Genomic DNA, 24,180 nt, shown 5'->3' on the forward strand with positions numbered 1-24,180 from the left:
AATTATATAATGTTTATAATTTTTTTAAAGTTGGATAATGTTTCTTATTTTTAATCAAATTAGGATATTTTAATTGAATTTAATTAATAGTATTAGGAAAATGGTTTTATATAAATAAAGGTTTAATAATGTTTCAACGGACAAAACGACAATTCAATCCAACTACCTCTAATTCGTAAGAAGGGTAGGCGAGTGCAGAGCCAACTTGTGTGTGCGTCTTGAACTCGCCATGAGATGAGCCTTTGAAGGTAAGACTTTTCTTTCTGATTTTCCTTCATCTTCTCGTAAGCCATTCAGTATATCACCATCATTTCGTTTACATCAACACACGCGCTGTACAGAACCAAAGTGAATTCATGGCTTCAACTGTATTTCACGGGCCGCGGTCTTGTAGTGCACCTTCAGTCAAGTCTTTGGATTGCCGAATGTACGTCGGCCTTAAGCCGTCGGTTAATTTAAGGCTTAAATTCAATTATGATAAAGCGACCGTCAAGGCGCGTCAAAGTGGACGTCTATTTATTGTAAAAGCGGGGGAAACGCGCGATGGGGAGATTAAGAAACTTGGACTGAGTGATGCGGAATGCGAGGCGGCCGTCGTGGCAGGGAATGCTCCGGAAGCGCCTCCGGTGTCACCTAAGCCCGCCGCTCCAGCTGGCACTCCGTTGGTTCCTTCGCTTGTGAGTTTCTTTGTCAGTATGATAATGTGCTATGTTTGATAAAATGTCTAATTCGGAAGAAGAATCAGTTATATGATTTGAATTGCATTGCTATTTTGTTTTGTTGATTGGTATTGCTTTATGTTGTGTCAGCCGCTCAACCGGCGCCCTCGTCGTAATCGAAAGTCCCCTGCATTGCGAGCAGCATTTCAGGAAACAAATCTTTCACCTGCGAATTTTGTTTATCCGTTATTTATTCATGAAGGTATTAATTATGATTGCTGATATCTCTTGTATAGTGCATCTTTTTAATGAAATTTTGGTACTTGGCCGAACACGCTTTTGGTGTGCAGGCATATCCTAGTTTGCATGATTAATTTTCCAAGGTTTGCAGGTGAGGAAGACACACCTATTGGAGCTATGCCTGGATGTTATAGACTTGGATGGAGACATGGGCTCTTGGAAGAGGTGATTCAGCTTTTGACAATTCTGTACATCATTTCTAAGTAGAAAAATTTGATTTTGCATTTTTGATCTTGAGCATTGGTTCTAGGTTAAACCACTGTGTATCTTACAAATAACTGTGTTGATTCTTTATTATAACTGGAGCAAAGTTTAGTTCCTGTGTCTGGCAAAATGTGTGGATCAGACTGGAATGAGCATTTCAAATATATATCTACTTAGAGAATTTCCAGATGAATTTAGAATTTTAAGTATTGTTTAATGCAGGTGGCAAAAGCTCAGGATGTTGGTGTCAATAGCATCGTGCTCTTCCCCAAAGTCCCTGATGCTTTGAAGGTTTCTATTCTCCTTCTAAGTTTCTCTTGTGCAATCTGGAGTTTATAAACATAATTGGTTTTTGCATCTTAGACTCCCACAGGAGATGAAGCATACAATGACAATGGTTTAGTTCCTCGTACAATAAGGCTACTCAAGGACAAATACCCTGATCTTGTAAGTCAAAAGTGAAATTAGAAGTAACAGGATTTCTGGACTATGTTTCTGAAATTGTAACGATCTGCCTAACTAACTAATTTTTTACCAGGTTATTTACACTGATGTTGCTTTAGATCCATATTCCTCTGATGGACATGATGGTATAGTCCGAGAAGATGGTAAGTTTGTATTTTAATTTTTGTATTGTCTTTTAGATGGAATATACTCCCATGTTTTTTATAGCCGAAGAAAGATGTCAAAGCATACACATTTTAGTACTAAAATACTCATGACGGGTTTTTTTATCTTAAAAAGTTTGATACCTCCCTCTTTTTAGGCTGAATGTTGGATTTCTTTTAAGCAATGCTTTTATGCCTTCTTCTGTGTCTGTGCATGTTTAAGAGCTAGAGAGGTGTTAACAGATTCAGACATCTCAATTTGTCAGAGATTGGAAGATGAATTGCTAGAGTTACGACCAGAGGCCTGTAGCCTGTGGGTTTCATTTCTTTTGTTGGTCAAATTTGTGTTAGGAAAAAACTCATTGTCTTAATTAAAGTTTATATTTAGTGGCTAATTCTACTTTTACCTTGCTTTTGATGAGGTGATTGCACACTTAAATAAGTAATTATTTATGATCATATAGAAAATTATTCATTGCTATATTTTCTCTAACACAATGTAGGTGTTATAATGAATGATGAAACAGTGCATCAGTTATGTAAACAAGCTGTTTCCCAGGTAATTTGGATAGATTTTTCTACAATTGGAAATTTTCAATGTATTATGTAGTTAAAGGTATTTATGAACTCCCTTGAGTTTTTAAAAGATTTATTGGCCTCCTCTTGGCTGGTGATGCAGTGATCTATTAAGACCTAATTCCTCTGCAGTGTGAAATTGGTTATTATGTGTGCTTGGGAAACTACTTAATTCTTGACTTAGTGTTCATTATTACTTTTAAGTTGCAGTATGGTGTTTCAACTGCTCTAATTAAGCACATTCTTGCTGATTATCTATTGTTAGTAGATCATTTCACTTCAAGATCTTATAGGTATAGGAGGTCTTCTGATTGATTAGAAACCTTTTAAGAGGCTCTCAAAATGTCAGTATTGTATAATTTTTCTTTTACTTGTGCTTTGTGTTGCATTTCTATGACCTGATATTTTCTTGATTATGCTGCTGATGTTACTTCTGTATGAAGGCTCGTGCTGGAGCTGATGTTGTGAGTCCCAGTGACATGATGGATGGTCGTGTAGGAGCAATTCGGGCAGCTCTTGATGCTGAAGGCTTTCATCATGTTTCCATTATGTCGTATACTGCAAAGTAAGTGGATCATCTTTTTTATCTTCGTGATCATGATTTTTGGTGTTTTAGTTTCATGTTGCAATGAATGGATGTTTCTTTTCAAAAACATACACAAATTCTTTCGCAAGTAATCTTAAGAAAGAACTACAAATCAAGGAAGAAATAAAGAAAGAGTAGAGAAGAGCTGGGAGTGAGAGTGTGAGTGGAAGAGATTATTAAGGGGACACTTTACAGACCATCAAAATACTGAAAATTTAACTAGTTATGAGTTTTTCAATCTGTTGAATTCCATGATTATATGATAAAATTTTATCACGTAGGATGTGGTTTGATGTAGGGGAATTTATCATAGCGGTAATGTTTCATTACTTGCGCAAATCTCTAGTGTGTGTGGATACTTTTTCCTTGTGTTTCTGGTTCAACTTTATCTATATCTTTGTAGTAATTGCTGCATAATCCATTTGTGATCACATCTTATGGGATGTTCAAATACCCCTTTGTACTATTTATCTTCTTCCTCATGCCACCTCTTTATTGATACTATACGTTCCTTCTGGCATATTTCTTTGTTTGACCGACCGTTACAGAAGACCAGTAGTTCCTGATAAAATGTGTTGTGTTTGTAGAAGTGTTGGTTACTTTTTCCCATCATGGTGCAATGCAAATATGCAAATTTTGTCATCTGATCTAACATGTCCATCCATATTGTCTGGCAAACAGGTACGCGAGTTCCTTCTACGGTCCATTTAGGGAGGCATTAGACTCGAATCCACGTTTTGGCGACAAGAAAACGTATGTGTTCATTATTAAACTCTATGTTATAACTTTTTCATTTAGCGTTTATGGAACTCATTTTTGTTCATTAATTTGGCTTGTTATCAAAAGTTATCAGATGAATCCAGCAAACTATAGAGAGGCTATGGTAGAAGCCCGTGAAGATGTATTTGAAGGAGCTGACATCCTTTTGGTTAGTATTTGCTTCTTTTGGAATCTTTTGAATATTTTAAGGGCATAACCTCCGTCATACTGAAAGTAACTTCACTTTGGTCGCAGGTGAAACCTGGTCTTCCATATTTGGATATCATAAGGCTTCTCAGGGATAAATCTCCTCTGCCGATTGCTGCATATCAGGTATTGTCAGAGTTTTTTTTAATGTACCACTTTTAAATATCAAATCACCTGGAGAATTTGCTTTTACTTTCTGATGCGGAGTAGCATTGTCCTGTAGCCCTTTGATACTATTATTGGACTCTCAGTGAGCATAATTTTGAAAATCCTAAATATCCAAGTTCCCTGTGGAATTACGGCTCAAAATGAGAAGATAAAGGAAATAGATAATCTTACGATAGTGTAAACATTTCTTGGTGCAACTCATACTTCGATGCTTCTCTGTGATTTCATGGTATCAGGTTTCTGGTGAATACTCAATGATCAAGGCTGGTGGGATTCTGAAGATGATAGATGAAGAGAGGGTTATGATGGAATCATTAACGTGCCTCCGAAGGGCCGGTGCTGACATCATCCTTACATATTTTGCTTTACAAGCTGCTAGAACTTTATGCGGGGAGAAGAGGTGAGAATGGTCTGATCAACATGGTTATTAAAATGTTGTAGGGGCATCTTTTTTGGTAGGTACTTTACGCTTGAATAAGTTGGGAATTTTGAGTGATATAAATTAACCAGTCAGATTTGTTAATTAAAATCTGACTTGTTATTAAATTTATGTATGTGACATGAGAATTTACGGCTTTTAATTAGAACAAATAAAAGCAAATTATGAAGCAGAAGATCCTCTACTTGATTTACAACTCCATGGAAAATGTTGCCCTTGCATATTCCCTAACCCAGGTACACCAAAAAACAATGTGCTCCTGTAGCTTAGCATCGGCAAGTGCACTGGTAAAAAACAGAGCACATCTTTTATACTAAAAGCTTACCATCCACGGCAAAAGCTACAGCAGCTTAACTTCCCCAACTTCGTCCCCGTTCGTTCAGGTATCTTTCTGCTATTGTAGCATGAACTGCTGCACCTATCGGTAGAACATCTTCATCGATCATAAAATATGGTGAGTGGCCTGTGTGTACTGATCCCAAGGTCTCATTCCTTATTCCGATGTAGAAGAAAGCTGCAGGAATCACCTCCGAGTAAAAGGAGAAGTCCTCAGCCCCCATCATGGGGGGAACCTCCCTGTAGTTAGTTGGACCCAACAAATCAGTGGCAACCCTTTTCACATGCTCGTACATTTTCTGATCATTCACCGTTGGGGGGTAGATTGTCGATTCCTTTTCGAAGAAGTCAACTGTTGCCGAGCATTTGAAAACACTAGCTTGCTCCACAATCACCTGTTTCAGATGAATAATCAGTTATAATCTATCAAGCATGAAGAGGAGGACGTTGAGAATGATTTTTGTGAATAAACAAACCTCTTGTATTCTGCGTAGAAGTTGATAAAAGCTGGTGTTAGAAAATGCCCTGAAGGTTCCACCAATTATAACTGTATCAGGAATGATCTCAGGATTATTCCCTCCATTGAATGAGGTTACTGACACAACCTGTAAGTTAGCACATCATCTATATACTCATTTGTGCATTAAAAAATATGTACGCATAATTATATTGGTTCAGTAAATTTTTGGAAGGAAAAAGAATGAAAGCCGGTATAGAGGATAAGTATTATGTAAGGCAAACCTGCGAGTCTAGTGGATTTGACTCACGAGACACAATGCCCTGCAAGCTGATTACAGCGGCAGAGGCTGCTAAAATGGGGTCAACTGAGCGGTGTGGGTTCACGGTGCTGCCTCTTTTACTAATTACGGCCCTGAAGAAGCCACAGCCGGCCAGCAAAGGACCTGGCCTTGAGCCAATGATACCAGTAGGGTGCTCGTGAGATACATGAACTGCAAATATGGCCTCTATATCTTCCAGAGCCCCATCTCCAATCATCCTTTTTGCACCATTTCCAGCTTCCTCTGCTGGTTGAAATATCAGTATTACAGTTCCCTATCATAATAAAATTCAAAATTCATCAGATAATTCAGTCCACTTATGCCACAAAATTGCACTTTTACTGAAAACCGATCTGGGTCGTTTCTCTTTTATATTTTTTTAATGTATAAGAATTTAATATGAGCCATAACTGGCATCATCAGCCTAAGTGGTCCCTGTTTGTATTAAAAAGCCTTAAAAACGACAACTATAAAAAGAAACAACACCAACTTTCCGACTCCTGGATTTAAGATACATGCATCTGGAGAGAGAGCAATACGAGTTTCAACACACATGTTTAAATTTCAATAAAAAATTTCCCACCCACCTAGGCATTTAGCCGATTGTGACTGAAATTGACACAAGTTTGGCTATTCATTCTGAGAACTGGACCACAATGTAAAAAAAAAAAATGCCCAGCTGAATATTATTGTACTGGTTTTCGTCCCAAGACATTATTTTATTTTGCAACGTTTGAAATTGTTGTCTGTGTCTCCCAAGGCCTGTATAAATGCCCTCTGTTTCAGTTATACCTTAATAAGAAGGGTTTTAAACAAGCTAATATTCTACAAGCTCAGGGAATGTGCAAGTTCTGTATAAACGCCCGGTGTCTTAATTTTTAGTTTCTAAGACACAGCATGTGTGAGTAGTGTGGCAGTAAGTGCAAGTTCAACAACTATTCCAGCTAACATTACACTAAACACTTTTCCTGTCAATGAATTTATTCCTTGTCATGAAGAAAGGGACAACTCTATTATCAGACAACACAAGCATATATACATGCATTCTACTTTTTAATGGCCAAAAAGCTTATTCCCACCCGTTAACTTTTATTAAAATTTACTATTAAGTTTAAAGTTAAAAATATCATTAAATCAAAAATATTAAAAAAAACTAAAAATTTATCACGTTTTTCTCTCTTAATTTAAAAATCTAACAATTTTATCTCACTCAAAGTTTGAAAAGTGACTATTTTTCCTATAAGATTTACTTTTTGACGAATTTCGCCATCTCCAGCTATGTTCTCTCTCCCCCCTCCCTCTCTGGCCATCTTCATTGGAGACGAAGACAACAAATCGTTTTCGTCTCCAACGGAAACAATAGGGGAAGGCAACAAGAGAGACCAAGAGAGAGAGAGAACGCTATTGGTTAGAAAGGAGATGGTCATCAAAGAGGAAAAAAAAAACCTTAAAAGAAAAATGGTAATTTTTTAAATCTTAGATGAGAAAAAATTATTAAATTTTTAAACTAATAGGAAAAAATGTGATAAATTTTTATTTTTTAAAATATTTTTAACTAAATTATATTTTTAGTAGGTATTTGAGTTTTTAAAAACTAATAAATGAAAGTTTGGAGATTTCACCAAACCTTAGGTGAAAATAAGTCTTTTAACCCCCTTGTTTGTTCATCTATAAAACAAGATCACACTAACACAAAATGTTGCCCTGTCAAAACATAGTCTGATTTGAGTAAATGTGAAGGAAGAGAAAAAAATTATGAAAGCAAAAGCAAGAAGATGAAATGAAAAGCAGCTTTCATTATCAACGGAGTAACGTGGGTTCCATTTCCAAACTCATGGGATTCGTTTGTTCCATTTCCAACTGAAAGACTTGGAAAGTGGACAATGAACCGCCCTACTTTTCTGCAATGTACATCTCTATGCATGTGATTGTATAATTTTAATTTACAAATCAAATGACATGATGATACATCATCGTTAATACTCAAATTTGTACCAATTGTTTATCAAATAATGCTACTCTACTCAGCATGACCTTCTAACACTTTAAGAGGTAGTATCATTATTGCATGTACCAATTGGTATGGCAGGAAAATTTAATGTATAGAGATGAGTGTTTAGTGAAGAAATTATGAGGCCAATCCATCTACCTACATTTTTGTAAAGGAAATACTGGTCCATACAAATCAAATTGATACCAACCTTCCTATAAATTCCCTTACTTATTTTCCCAACCACTTTGATATTAATGTTCCACCTGTATATTTACCTTTATCCTATTCTTATCACACTCTATTTTACAGTTTTGTCATGGCATCTTATAAATGCCTTTCATTTCTCTTTTACATTGTATTCCCCTTACAGATACCATGTGCCTACCACTACCGTTATTTCTAAGCAGAATTTTGCGTATATCAAATTAAAAGTTCTTAAAAAATATAAAATGAATTACAAATAATTTTATGAACATTAGAGAGTAATATAATATAAAAAATAAAAAAAAATAATACTATTTACACCTAGTTTTAAATATCTAATTAAGTATTTAAATAAAATATTATCATGTAATTAGGTGTTATTTTATCTATGATTTAAAATCACTAAATTACATAATATCATATTATCTGGGTATAAATTGATACTTAATACTGGGTGCACGAAATTTTTGAGTAAATCACAAACCTTCAAGAGATGTTCACGGGTCTTCAAGATCTTGGCAGCACCAATAAGCATTGTTACATGTGCGTCGTGTCCACAGGCATGCATTTTCCCCGCAACTTTGCTTTTATAATCCCACTCAACACCTTCCTACAAACCACATACAACTTCATCATTTACTTAACCACATTTCTCTCTCTCTCAAATTTTGACCTATAATCCTTGGATCCTTCAAATTCACTTTATTTTAGACCCTTTTGTGTCATCGTGTAACTTACAACTTTGGAAAACTTTTTTTGTCACCAAAGTACAAAGTAAAGTACATATTTCAGTATATTCTGACATATCTCGATCATTCTGACACCTATATTATCCATATTAACTTAACATGGCAATAGTAAATAAACAGTAAAATAACTATTCATCTTCTGTGTCAGTATTAAAAAAAGATTTTCAAAAATAATTCAGAAACCATAATTTTAGTTCTTGCTTATATTTCATTCGTATGTGTATGGTAGAAATGAACTTTGAAAAAATAAGAAACAGAAAAAGTAAGTAAATAAACACAGAAAAAAAATGTGTATAATAAATGTTCTTTAATGAAAAATTAATTAAACGCAGAAAAAATAAATAAATAAATAAAAGGAAAAATAAAAAACCTGAATAGGAAGTGCATCCATATCAGCTCTGATGGCCACAAACGGCGGGCCTCCGGTTCCAATCCAGGCCCGAATACCCGTTTTGGCCAACGGATATTTATATCCAATTTCCATCCGATCCAGCTCGGCCCGAACCAACTTACTTGTTTCATATTCTTCAAAAGCAAGCTCCGGATGCTGATGAATTCTTCTCCGCACACTTTTCAACCAATCAACGTTCTCCGGCCAGCGAGCTAGAGTCAACACCTCCTCGGAGCAGGCCCGTGCCCATACCTCGCAGCCGGAATACGTCGGCCGTGCGGTGCACGATTTGTTCTTGTCGCGGCGAGATTTCACAGGCGTGGAAAGGAGAGTGTTTATTTCGAAGAAAGTATATTTGTTATCTGAGGCAGTTGAGGCTCCTACATGCAAGAAGTTATTGTTTGGAAAAAGAGCAAATATTGTTATTGAGATGGAAAATGCGGAGTAAAGGGTTAGAAAACTCATGTTTGGCCAGAAAATGAGAAAGAAAAGTTCAGGAAAGAGCGAAGATGAAGTAGAGAAAAGGGGCAAGGCAAATAAAGAAAGAAATAGAGGGGAGAGGAGGAAATTAGAGCACGTGGGGAAAAAGAAGGTAGGGGGGAAAATAGTCACGTGGGAGAATATGATCGAAGAGTAGTTGATTAAAGCGTCGAATCGCATCAGTTACGTGGGATCCACCACTTTCGATTTCTGTATTAAATTGGACAGATTGGCAAGTGCATTATCTCTAATTATTAATTACTCGTTTTAATTAATTAAAATTTGTGATTAATTTTTTAAATAGCAAGTTATTGTACATAAAAAAATCCTTCTCACTTTCTTCAGGGGCATTTGATTAAAATTTTATAAAAATTATTTTGATAATTTATTTTTTATTATTTATATTATTTTATTTAATTTATAAATAATAAAAAATTTTGATAATTTTTTATTATTAATTATAATATAATATAAAAGATAATTCGGTTATTACATTCACAATATGTATTAAAAAATTATTAAACAAATCTTGATTTTATTATATACATATATATAATTATTAATTTTTTAAGATTAAAATAATCTTATTTTTAATTTATATACCCAAGAGACCAAAGGATTTATTTCCATCTAAAATATATTGTTTTTTCAAGTTTTTATATTTTGAATTTCTTATTAAGGTAAAAAATAAAAATATTATTTAATTAAAAATATTAAAAAATAAAAAATTTATTATATTTCCACTTTTTTAAGTAAAACTTACAATTTTTTCACCCAAAACTTCCTAAGTTTATGAAGTGGTAGTTTTTTTTTCAAAGGTTTCTTCCTCCCTCTCTGTGGCGACCATTATCTTCTTCTTCTTCCACCAATACTCTTCTTTGCAGTGCCCTTATCTCGCCGAGTCTTCGTCTGAGTAGTCCCTGAGATGAAATTAATCTAATAATTAAATTTAAAAGCAAGAGATGGAATCAAATTTAAAAAATCAGTTGTGATGTGAGAATGGACCTGCACGTGGACCTAACCACACTGTTTCTAAAGGACGGGACGAGAAAGAAAGTATTGCCTCAGAATGAGTACAGTACGGTGTTCAAGAAAATAATAATTTAATTATTATTAACAGTATCCGTCCATACATAAAATAAATACAATTTATTGCGACATTTATCTATTTTCAGAATATTTTAAATAAAATCTTTGAAAAATCTTCAAGATTGGATGGACGCTTTTTGACGGTGCACTCGGTGCGGCGGTGGTTGCGGTCGCCGCTCAATCAACAAATTCGTTGCTTGTATAAATTTTCTTGTTGCCCGTCACATGATAGCTACTTCAATTAAAACCTTTCATTTTCATCTTTAAAATTTTTAGCAATCAAGTCATGAAAATTATATTTCAAAAAGGCTAAAACCACGGCGTTATTATTGTGGGATTAAATTATTTTTTATTTTAAATATATAAATATATATTATTATATAATTAGGTATTATTTTATATAAATATATATATATTTATATATTAAAAATTGATACATAATTTTATTAATTATTTTTTAAAAAAAATAAGAAAGTCTTTAGCCACATAAAATTGTGGCTATAATTTATTCTCGTTGGCAGCAACTAAAGTTGCGGTATTGACTAACGTTGAGAAAATTTAAAATTAAAAGCATGAGTTCAAGGCTTTTGACTTGCCAAGCAATTTGAACGTGGCAATTAGCAATCGCGTAACAATTATGCCATTCTACAGAAGCTGAAAGCCCTGACGCCGTGATGCAAAGTATAGAAAATTAAAATCAATTTAAAATAATTTGTCGGTTCATTAAATAAAATTAATGTACTGAAATAAAATTATTATTTTTATATATTTATTAGACAGCTAGTAAAATATATATGTGGGTACGTCCAGTGATCTGATTACACGTAGTGTACAGTGAGCACACAGGTTGGAAGAGCATAGTTTTCCGGTTAGGTGAATGAAAACAAAAATGAATTCGGAATATTGAAAAGGCCGAAAGACTTGTTTCCATCCAAGGCTATGTGTAAATATAAATTTTTTTTTTTTAATTTTTAAAAATATAAAATTTTATTTATAAATAAAATTTTGTTAAAATTATTAATTAAAATTAAAGATAAAATTATTATTTAATAAAAAAATTTAAAAACTAAAATTTTATTATATTATTTTACATCAATTTAAAAATTTAACTATTTTTTAATCTAAAATTTGAAAATCTAACGAGATAAAACCTAAAACATGCTGCCAAATTCAAGCGACAAAATTACGGAAGCCACGGCCACAATCACAATTTTTTATTTCCATTGTGTAGCAGAAAAGGCGATGAATTTTTAATGGGAGTGTTTGTTTATTTGTTTATTTTTATTTTTTTGCTGGTGTATGATTGTAAAGCTCATTGTTTGTCCTTGCTATGCATGAATTCATTATGTGTTATTCACTGCAATTTCTTGTTTTATTATTTAAAAAGAAAAAATACTTATTTCCATCTATGATTTAGTCTACTTTAAATTTTAAAAGTTTAAATACTTATTTATTATCTGATTTTTATTAATTAATTTTAATAGTAATATTTAAATAAATAAGATTTTATCTTATTTTCTTATCTTAATTTTAAAAATTCACTATTTTTTCTCACTTCAAATTTTGAATATTTATATTTTCCTCCTTAGAATTTCATTCTCTCTCCTTCCTTCTCTCATGATCGTTTTTTGGCTAACTTCCTATACCAACGCTCTCTCCCGACTCTTAGACAAAGACTAATTGACCAACCTTAGGAGGTTGGCCGATGCACAATTAGCATAAATTTGTGTGGATTAGCCGATGTACAAATAAATTGGACGAAGCAACACACCATTATTTATTGTAAATCATGATAATCGAATCACGAATCATATCGTGTATTGAATATCTAATTTTTTATATTGTGAATCGTATATTGTATTATATCATAGGATACACTTTTTGAAGATTAAAAAAATAAAATATTAATAAATAATAAAAAATTATAATTGACATGTTATATTTTAAAAAATATCATAAACACCTTTAAAAATTTAAAATTTCACACATACACCCCTTAAAAATAATTATTTTTTCTAAAAAAATATATCAATATATATCACTAATATATATCGAATTATATAATACATTTATTTTATCGTATTAATTCAATACATTTTTAAATTTATATCATTTTTTATATATATTATATCGTATCATAAAATATATATCATATATAGTAAGATAATAATAATCACATTGCAAACAACAAAAGAAAAGACAATCTTATTCCAAAATTCATTATTTTTAATTTTCTTTTAACAAAAATCATGAAATTTATTAGATTTTTTTGATAGGTAACAAAGTGATATCTAGCTCCATAGTGGAAAATAAAAATTATTTATATTTTTTGTTTGGATTTAATTAAAATGATGAAAAGAAAAGTCTAGTGAAAGAAGCCACGATCTCTTTATTCCTTTATAAATTATAAGAAAAAAATATTATATATTATATTATATTATATTATTCTTTTTAAAAGTGATTATTTTAAGTATTGGAATTGAATATAAAAAATCAAAATGTAACGTGGGACACAACACAATATGATAGTCCAAAAAATAAATTATTATATAAATGGTACAATCTTATCACATGCCCTGTAATAATTTTGATTCTATTTCCTTTAAAAATGTTATGGCACTTCATTGGATTCCTTAATATATTGTGAAAATGGAATAATCTTGTGTCAATTATTTTTTATTCATTATTATCTTTATGAATATTTTAATTAATTTTCCTTTAATACAATTTAAAATTTATATTTTTTTATCCCTTTTATTTAAATAGTATTATTGAGATGACCAAATTTAAATATCAATAGTTAAACCTTTATTTCACTCATCATTTCATGTTATTCATATAAAATTAAAAAAAAAACCCTAATTGAGAGAGGTTGATAACCTGATATTACTTTGGATAGTGTTATGTGTATAATTTTTATATACAACTTTATGTATAAATAACGATGTATCATAATATAATTAGATAGTTAAAATTAAATATAAAATAATATTCAATCACATGATAATATATCATTATTTATATATATATAGTTTTATTATATTAATTTACCCCATTCAAGTTTTGTTCATGGATATTTAGTAAATTTAAAATTTTATTTTTGATTAGGCCAAATAACTATTTCTTAACTAAAGTTTGATGAAATAACGTATTCTTATACTTTAAATTTAAGAAAAATCAATTTTTCACATATTTGTTAATATCAACTGTTAATTTAATAGTTAAAGAGTATTTATATCATTTCCAAATATCATGATATGGAGCATAAGTGGGGTGTAAGTGCTATTTTTCAAAACTTTCTTGAGAGCAAATAGACATTTTCCTTTTTTTTTCAAAAATTATCATGTTCACCTTATATATTTATAAAATATATTTATAGTTTTCATAATTTTAATATAACATTTGTATTCATAATTTATTGTATTTTATTCATTTATTTGCCAGTGTAATTGTAATTTTAAAACAATTAAAAAATAAAAATTTCAAAAATACCTCAAAATTTTTCATTATCACCCAAAAAATTTTAAAAAGTTATAATTTATCTCAAACATATTATTATATATTATTAACACTGTTATTTATACTTGTACTAGTATTTTTTAATTTTTAATTAAAATAAATATAAATTAGGAATATAAAATTATTTAATAAATTTTTATAGTTACAATATTATTTAGCTAGAAAGTTTTTTTGTCTTTTCAATATTTTTAATAAATTTAACATATTAATAAGAAATTAAGTTTTTTAAAATTTAAAAAATAAGAATTTATCATTTTAGTAATGACAAACCTTAGATTAAAAATAGGCATTTCACCTTTTTATTAACACTAAACGTATGAGTTACTATAAATATTTTAGTAATATGGTAACATCCGTCATAAAATTTGTAAATAATTTTACCTAAAAAAATATGTGTTTTCTCTTTTTTTAAATCTAAGTAATTATTTATATTTCAAATTACATAACTAATTTATCACATATAAAAATCATTTAAAGAAACTAAATCTATTGTAATAAACAAATTACGTATTATATTATGTATTAAAAATTTAATTTTTTATGTCATACATTAAATATTATATCGTATTTTATCATATGATATAATTTTAAAATATGTTAAAATATTAATTAAATAATAAAAAATTAATTAACACTTTATTTTTTTAAAAAATATCACCAATACTTTTAAAAATTTTAAATTTTTTTATTATATTATTATTTTTATTAATAAATATATTAATTTATATTATATTTTATGTCTCATTCGATACATTATCATATTATATAATAATATATATACACACGGTATATAATACGACCCTGACAACTATGAAATCAATTAATGGGTTGGTTAAAGCGAGGACAATTTCAAATCTGAGTGATGGATTGACGTAATGAAGTCCATTCACTAATTGTGGCTAATTGAATTATAGGAGTATGGCATAAGGCAAACGTAATTGACAACATTATCAATCAATTGAAATTGAAATTTAGTGAATCAATGTCCATCACAATTATCATATGGCCCCTCCTATCGATGACAAAAATCTTATGAAGCATGATGCTTTTCTTACGTTAACATATAATATATATGTATTATCATTAATTCAATTATTTTTTTTATGGCATAAAACATATTTTTGAAACCATAAATATGAACTAAAAATAAGAAAAGAGAATATCCATTCATAAATTAAGAGATTATATAAAGAGTTTGGAGGTTATGAAATACAAAGAGTTAGGGTTTTTCGACATTCATGTCATGTATGTCAATTTCACAAAGAAGTTATCTCATTAAAACTTTACTAGGAAAAAACTTGAAAAAGAATCTATTAAAGGAAAATGAGTGCATCATTCATTGTTTTAGAAAAATTGTTTCATTAAAACCTTTATCAGGAAAACAAAATAAGATAAAACCTTTGTCTGGAAATACGATAAAATTTTGTGTACTCACTTTAAATATATAAATATATACATACTTATATATGTTATCATATAATTGAATAATTTTAAACTAAAAATAAAACAATATCCAATTATGTGATGACACATATAAGTATGTGTTTGAATCTTTATAACTCTTCTAAAATCTTAATTTATCTGGTACAGTGATTGTAGGTTTAATTACTATATCTTAGATTGATCCGAGTTTATCTATCTAAGAAATACGGGTAAAGTCTCCAGTGATTAAAAAAAAAAATGTGGGGCATTCAATCCCAAAATTTGTTGGTGATGGCCTAATGTTAAGTTGACCTTGAGAACAAGAAACATTTAAGAATTCATTTGATTTAAGAATCTAATTTTTGTTTAATGGATGCCATGTGAATTCATAATAATTTTTTATATCATTATAAAATTGAGATGCCCTAATCGATCATGTTAAAAATATTTACATTAGTAATGTTCTAATTTTACTATGACATTTATTTCAACTGTGGGAGATATGTGTAGTGTAAGCCAAAAGGAAAAATAGGTAACTTTTCCAATGCATATTTCTTTCTTGATACAAAGTAAGGAATTACATGAAAATTTTATATAAACTATATTTAACAAATACAAGCCAATTATAAGAACATACCTAAGAAGTAGACACCAAACAAACTAAAAAAGCACACAAATGGAGTATTAAAATTAGCTCATCATTTTGGACATCATCATCACCAATCAAATCGTCAATTTTCCTTCAAGATGTTTGAAGAAATCTAATATGTTAAGATGTGTTATGTCAAGAAGACTTCGGTTGAAATCATCATTTTAGTAGATAAAATTTGTCGCTATATTCTTTTCTTTCTTTTTCAAGAACGCTCGAAAAAATTTGTCTCTATATTCTTTTCTTTCTTTTTCAAGAACGCTTAAAAAAGATTAATAAAATGATTTGAGGTAGCATAGATCCGTGACCAATGTCTTTTTGTTGCCACATTTGTAGCATAGGCTTTCTAAATTCTTCAAAATCTTATCATGCCCATTTTTACTTTACTTTATTTTTTTTTTCATTTTCTTCATTGTTCTCCCACTTTCGGTAGTTGAATGTGTTTTCATCATTATAGGAGTTGTTATAACAATTATAATTATTATTCAAACTTTTGTTGTGTTTATGGTTACGACCACCACTGTAATCACAACCATGAAATCTTTCTTGTCCAATATTATTAGACTGTCGCATTCACTTTAGTGAATGACTAAAAACCATTTGAACGAGCTTCATGAATGTCTATACGTTATAGTGTTGGTGTGGGTGATTGCCAACATGTTAGGTGTTGGATTGGTGCAAATGTGGGTGGAAGAGCATGTGTTTGTTAAAGAAAGGTTGTTCTTTCACTACTCTAAGGCTGATCCCAAGGTCATGTTTTCATTTGGGACAAGCTACCCAAATATTAGAGGGCAAATTGGTGTTTATTTTGTACGCACGTATAAATCTTTTTCTTACTGTAATATCCCCTTTAAAAGTATTGTCTACTAGAAGAAACCGCTATCAAATTTAGCTAATGTAATATGATGATAACATTTAATAACTAATACAAAATTCAATACTTTTATATAAAATGACTAAAATACCCATTAAAAACATAAGTTATGAATCTTGTGATGAACAGAGAAACATTCTTTTGGATAAGTGAAAAATCTTATTGTATGCTCAAAAAGAATAATGCTTGTTTACTCATTATGAATTTATGTATTTTCCTTCTGCCAAATATTTCTAAGCACGTTTTTATTATGAAAAAAAAAAAAATCTAACATGTACTTTATGAAGCTTTCATAATTGCACATAATTATTTACCTTCGCATTTTCTGGATAAAGATAAGCTTCTTATTCAATATTTTCATTAAAAAAGAAGTTAGAAATTACATTACTAATGTGAAATTAGTGACTTTTGTGAGATTATTTTGGTTTAAAAAACGTGATATTATGACCCATGTATGAAGTGACAAATGAATGCTGAAAAGGTGCATCAATTTAACACCACAAAAATAATGTTCTAAATTTCAAACGCCATCAAAATTCATGCATGCAACAAAAAAATGAGGACAAAATTTGCAAGTTGGTGATTGAACAAGGCAATAGAATTTATTAGGTTAACGTGAAAAGAGGCAATAAATAGTGTGTGAATGTTTTGACTTGGCCTTAAACAGGCTAGTTGATGGGATTCATTACACCATTCAATCCCTCCAACAATGGCACAAAGATGCTTATTTTTCAACCAATAAGCGTAAACTATAATTTTGCATTCTCATTTTTATATCCTATTATTATTATTATTATTATTATTATGTTAATGATGTATAATAACATAGTTCTCGTAGTTAAATTCACAAAAATAATATTTAAAAGGTGATTATAAATTAGGCCTAAAATACTATTTTTCACCTAAGATATAATAAAAATCTAAAGTGATATTCTTCAACTTTTAAAAATCCAAACACCTACTTATAGAAAAAATTCTATTAAAAAACTTAATGAAAATTAAGGACAAAATCGTTATTTAACAAAAAAATTAAAAAATATAAAATTCATTATATTTTTCCCTAAGTTTTAAAAACTATTAACTTTACCCCTGTCAATAGTTTTTAAACTTTAAAAATTAGCATCACACCCCCCCCCCTCGGCCCCCCCAAAACTTAGGGTTTTTTTCCTCCTAACTCCGATCACCATCTTTGGCAAATGATGGTCTGTCTTTCTTCCTTTGACAACCTCAGACAACATTTGGATAATTAAGGTGTCATACAGATGAGTTATTGTCCCAGACGATAACGACACCTTGGTCTCATCGTTGTCATCTGTGACGATGACTCATCTAAACGATGCTTTCGTCATCCAGATGAAGAATGTCTAGATTTTTCGATTTAAACATCGTCCGAGGTCATTAGAGGAAAGGGTTTTACTAACAGAAAGAAAAACAGGCCGTCATTCGCTGAAGATGGTGGCTGGAGTTGGGAAGAAGAAAACCTTAAATTTTCTGGAGGAGGGGGGAGGGGGGGGGGGGGAGGGGAAATGCTCGTTTTTAAAGTTTGAAAACTTTTGATAAGGGTAAATTTATTAGTTTTTAAAACTCAGGGGAAAAATTTAATGAATTTTATATTTTTTTGTTAAATAACGATTTTACTTTTAACTTTAATTAAGTTTTTTAACGAAATTTTACTCATGAATGAGTGTTTAAGTTTTCAAAAATTTAAAAAAATCGCTATAAGATTTCACTATATCTTAAGTGAAAACAAATATTTTGCCCTATCAATTATATATTACAATCATACATATCCTTTATTTGCATATAAATTTAAAACACTAATAAAAGCTCTTTTGCCCATAGCCCTAAATCATATTTTGTCCTTATATTTGATAAATATGGGATAATGATCATGTTAATATTATTTTTTATTTTGATAAGATAATGTGTATAATACTTTTTAGATAAAAGAGACTCATTGATAGGATTTGAGGTATATCTTTTATATAATTTATATTATTTTTTGTCTTTAAATAAAAGATGGTATAAAAGTATGAAATGATGGGAAAACCTTTTGAGTATTTTATTTTTTTTTGGTTAAGTCCCTTTTGAGTTGTTCTTTGTTTTCATCATTGCTCACAAATTAGATCAGTTTTCAATCATCTTATTGTACAAGATCACACCCCCTGTCAATTTTCTGCAAAGTACAATCACTCATACCTAATATATATAAAATACGCCTTTACACACCCGATTCAACTGATTAATAATAATAATAATATTATTATTAATATTTTATATATTATTATATAATTAAATATTATTTTATTTTTAATTTTTAATTATTCAATCATATAATTATATATTATTATTTATATATAAAAATTATATATGTAATATTACATAATTATTATATATTAATTTTTGTTTCATCTTGTTGGCTGGGCATAGGTTTTTCTCATTACACTATGACCCACCGGTTTAAGATAATAATTGTCATTGTAAACAGAATCAAAGGATTTCTCTAATTATCAATAAATATAAATCTAAAAAAAATATAATTATTTCTGGTTGGTTGAATAAATATATTTTTCAATATAAAAAAAGTATTTTAAATGTGTTTTTAGAAGTAATTGATTGAAAACGTTTTTAGATTAACAAGGTATCTAGAAAGCGTTGTATATAATGACTTAATAAGTAATTCATAGGGTAAATGACTAATTCCCCCTCAAAGTTTGATAAATTAATTTTTCACTCATTAAATTTGAAAAAAAACCAATTTCTTTTCTATCTATCAAATCAATGGTTAATTTTATTTGTTAAAGGTTATTTATGTTATTTTATCAAATATTATAAAAGATATGTATTGTAGAGTGTAAATATTATTTTTCTAAAAACTTATTAAGGATAAATGAATATATTCTTTATTTTTTTGAGAAAATTATTATATTCAATTATATATTTGAAAATATAATATAATTTTAATAATTTATAAAGTGATATTTACATCTTTCATTTATTGTGTATTTTATAATTTTAAAATTATTGAGAGACATATTGTAATTTTAAAGATTTCAAAAACACCCCTAGACTTTTTAAATTTTAAAAAACCCTACAAAAATTTCATTAACACACTTGATTTGATCAAAAATGATAATTTATCCCAAACATATTATTATATGTCATTAACATCCAAATCTATTTGTATCAATAATTTTTTATTTTTAATTAAAATTAATATAAATTAGAGTATAAAATTATTTAATAAAATAATAATGGGAAAACTTTTTTGTCTTTTCAATAATTTTATAAAAAAAGTTAATAGATTTTATTAACAAATTTTACATATGAGTGAAAAATTAATTTTTTTTTCAAATTTAATAAATAAAATATTATATGTGACTTTATGAAACCTTGTTTGACCTAATTTATAAAATGAAATTCCCAAATGGACCTAAAATTGAAGTCTACTTGGATAGGGAATATTAATGGATGTAGAGGCCGTATGCCCTTATTATTATTATTTTTAAACATGAAGATGATAATTTAGATCATTAAGATAATGATATAAATGATATTTTTGGTTTAAAATTTTATTAAGATAATTTTATAAAATATTAATTACAGATTTTATTATTATTATTATTATTATTATTATTATTATTACAACATCTCGTTCTAATCGAAATCCTGCCCCATGTAGGGCTCACAAAAGTCTGAACAACTGGCTGTTGTAGTAGTAACCAGTACTGTTTAAAGAATTCGACACGGCCAAACGACTATTTCCCACCCAAGGTATGCTGTAATGACAAGTTTCCCCCCTTTAACTATGGAAATACCAAACACCCACCCATGGCCAGTTAAATTTAACAGAACCCTAACGCCTGAAAATTTTATCTCCTTTTGCCCCCCTAAAGTTTGAAAACAAAAATTTCCCCCCAGCCTAAGTTTAAGAAAATGGTAGTTTCACCCTAGGGTTTGGTTTTGAAATCTCCGGCGACCTCTCCGGCTCCGTTGCCGACGGCTTCTCCCTCCCGAAGAATCCTCTCCTTCCGGTGATCGGTTTCCTCCCATTTGGAGGCCCGATCATCGCCGGAAAAGCGGTGGGAGACGAAGAACTTCGTCGGGGAAGACGAAGTTCTTCGTCTTCCCAGACGAAGACGAAGCCGTCGTCTTCGTCTGGGAAGACGATCGTCTTCCCAGAAGAAGACGGTTGTCTTCCCTGGGAAGACGATCGTCTTCCCAGACGAAGACGACGGCTTCGTCTTCGTTTGGGAAGACGAAGAACTTCGTCTTCCCTGACGAAGTTCTTCGTCTCCCACCGCTTTTTCGGCGACGATCGGGCCTCCAAATGGGAGGAAACCGATCACCGGAAGGAGAGGATTCTTCGGGAGGGAGAAGCCGTCGGCAACGGAGCCGGAGAGGTCGCCGGAGATTTCAAAACCAAACCCTAGGGTGAAACTGCCATTTTCTTAAACTTAGGCTGGGGGGAAATTTTTGTTTTCAAACTTTAGGGGGGCAAAATGAAATTATATTTTAGTTTATTTTTTAATATTATAGAGAAAATGACAATTTTACCCTTAACCCCGTTACTTTTAACTGGCCATGGGTGGGTGTTTGGTATTTCCATAGTTAAAGGGGGGAAACTTGTCATTACAGCATACCTTGGGTGGGAAATAGTCGTTTGGCCATTCGACACTGACGGGCAGATGGGGCAACCTGGCAGGGTGGGGTTTCAATTTCATCTTCTTTTGCCAAATATAAATATTTAAATATTAATTAAATTATATATATTTATTTTAAATATATAAATAAATAAATATTTAATATATATTATTATATAATTAAATAATTTTAAATTAAAAATAAAATAATATATAATAATTTTTTAAATATATATTAAAAATAAATATATATAATATTATTTATAAAACATAAATAATTAAGAATAAATAAAAAATAAAAAGGACTACGATTGGGATCTCAATATATTTTTTAGCCTGACAGAAATTGAAAAGAAGGTTGAAATGATGTCATTTATAATTTATTTGATATTAAAATGATATTATTTTTATTAATTTATATTAAAATTTTTAAATTTGTGAGTTTTATAAACTCAACCTTAATAAAATTGAAATTGAAATTTAAGTTTTAAAATATTAAATTTTTATATATAATCTTAAATTTAATTTAATTTTAACTCATTTTAAATTTATTGGAAGCAAATTCAAATTCAACCTCAGTCTAACCCTAATAAAATTTCAAAGGCGCTAGGCAGTAGGCACGAAGGTCGAGTCAATATAGAAAACGTGCGAAATTCATTTATGAATCATCGCGTCAGTGCTGGGTCTCTCGGTACAAAACTGCTGACATTCAACTGCCAAAACAGTAAAGCTGCTACACCATTAAATTCTATTTACTACTTTTTTATCTGGGAATTCCAATGTTCACAGAAAGATAGAAAAAAATGGTATTGATGGGAATTTCAAAGTGGGATTTTAAATTTCTTACTCTTCAACCACAAATTGCACATGGAGTTAAAAAGTCCAAAAGTGGCACGTTTCCCCATTTTCTACACAAACAGCAAGTGAATTAGACAAATGACAAAAATCCTTGATAAATGAGAACTTGACTTAAAAGGGAAAGTTGCCATTACACTCGTACCTAAAATCTCATGCTGTCGGCTTCAGTTTTTTGAGGCCTATAGCCCAACATATTTTGGAGAGCCCATTAATTTTTTTAAGGCCCATATCAAACTTATTGGGAAAATTTTTAGTTATTTACAAGCTAAATTGAAGCTCATTTCATGGTTTAAAAAAAAAAAATTAAGTGCATATTATAGTTTATAATACTTAGATTATGATTATAAAACATGTTTGGTACAAAGCAAAAGTGATCGACTGTTCAAGTCTAGAAGAAGGCAGCTTATAAGTTATGAATAAGATTGAATGACTATCAACAAATATTGTTTTGGTAGAGATGTTTTATGTCATGTAATGATGTATTCTCTACTATTGAGAGAGATTCATATAGGAACTTAAAGGGAAGAGTTGTGACTTAGACTTAATGTGGTAGGTGATTGCTTTAGTGGATTTAAGTTCGTTTTGATTATAATGTTGTGGTTTAGCCATGATATTGATATGTCCACGTACATTTCAACCTCATTAGGACAAAGGATAAACGAAATGAGTGAGGAATATTGTTAATTGCATTTATTTTATGTTTCAAGAAGTGAAAAGGCCTAATGGGAATTAAGCCATTAAATTGGAAATGGTTATAGTGTTATTAGTTGAGTTAAAAGGATAAGTTATGAATATGAAAAAAGTGGATTGTGTGAAACGTGATGTAACAATCATGCTTTTCAAAGACTTCTTTCTTATGTTCTATTATTCTCTTTATTTTCTTCTCACTCGTTATTAAGGTTGATCTTCTAAAAATCCCACCAATAGTTTTGTTGACCTTTGTCTTATTCTGCTTTTTCTTATATGTTTAGATAAAACCTTTATAGCTCACTTTCCATATAGTTTGATAGTCTTGGCTTTGAGACATATTGAACAAACACGAAAGGTAGTGTTGGGATTCAAATTTAGCGGCCAACCATCTCACTCTTCAATAGTTTCTTTTGAGTGGCTCCCTTGCGCTAGTTGCTAAACTTTAGAATTTGATGAAATTCATGTTTCGACCGTTAGATTATGTTGATATCCTACTAGTGAATTCAACTAACTTGCTATATGCCTATTAGAAGGACAGAGTGCAGAATATTTACTTGTAATTTGGCTATTTGGTAATGGTAACCAAAGGAAAAGAGAACTAGATAATAATACTACATGTTGTTCCCTTCCTAGACTTTGTTTGTGAAATATAAATTTATTGGGGAATTAGAAACCATCCTTTTCTTTTCTCTTACAAGCAGAAAGAAATAGAAAGCGCTTTAGATAAATATCAAAACTATGAATTATAAAAATATATCACCAATATATTTGTAGAATATTTGGCCTACCAGGAGATGAAGTAGAGAAATTAGTGAGAAAAATTAAGTGAAAAGGAAATTGGAAATTTTTTTAGTAAATCATGAAAACAATAGAACTATGAGTATTTATAGTGACTATCAATTTGAATAACAACAATCAAGTGTAACAATATGATTGAGTTTGAATTAAGGATAGGCCAAAAGACTTGTTCCCACCCAAGGTATAGTGAAATCTCAAAA

The 24,180-nt window shown here is 30.1% G+C and overlaps 2 protein-coding genes across 3 annotated transcripts; one reads left to right on the forward strand and one right to left on the reverse strand.

Moving 5' to 3' along the window:
- The first annotated feature begins 104 nt into the window (after positions 1-104).
- LOC123203327 (delta-aminolevulinic acid dehydratase, chloroplastic-like) lies at positions 105-4,681 on the forward strand. 2 transcript variants are annotated; one of them, XM_044619658.1, is made up of 13 exons: positions 105-248; positions 342-677; positions 810-921; positions 1,051-1,124; positions 1,386-1,454; positions 1,527-1,610; positions 1,702-1,771; positions 2,275-2,330; positions 2,791-2,912; positions 3,615-3,686; positions 3,780-3,861; positions 3,948-4,025; positions 4,304-4,681. In XM_044619658.1, the coding sequence occupies exons 2-13, from the start codon at positions 357-359 to the stop codon at positions 4,469-4,471; spliced, it is 1,308 nt and encodes a 435-aa protein (XP_044475593.1). In that variant the 5' UTR covers positions 105-248; positions 342-356; the 3' UTR covers positions 4,472-4,681. The 2 variants fall into 2 exon arrangements, with proteins under 2 accessions (XP_044475593.1, XP_044475594.1); XM_044619659.1 differs by having other exon boundaries at positions 151-677.
- Positions 4,624-9,489, reverse strand: LOC123203326 (IAA-amino acid hydrolase ILR1-like 6). Its single transcript, XM_044619657.1, has 5 exons — positions 8,938-9,489; positions 8,303-8,428; positions 5,584-5,895; positions 5,319-5,447; positions 4,624-5,237 (listed from the first exon to the last, which is right to left on the reverse strand). Exons 1-5 carry the CDS (start codon positions 9,421-9,423, stop codon positions 4,857-4,859), a joined length of 1,434 nt encoding a protein of 477 aa, XP_044475592.1. The 5' UTR covers positions 9,424-9,489; the 3' UTR covers positions 4,624-4,856.
- Positions 9,490-24,180: the final 14,691 nt, after the last annotated feature.

This window comes from Mangifera indica, chromosome 19 (assembly GCF_011075055.1).
Source record: "Mangifera indica cultivar Alphonso chromosome 19, CATAS_Mindica_2.1, whole genome shotgun sequence".
In the NCBI taxonomy this organism is placed as follows: domain Eukaryota; kingdom Viridiplantae; phylum Streptophyta; class Magnoliopsida; order Sapindales; family Anacardiaceae; genus Mangifera; species Mangifera indica.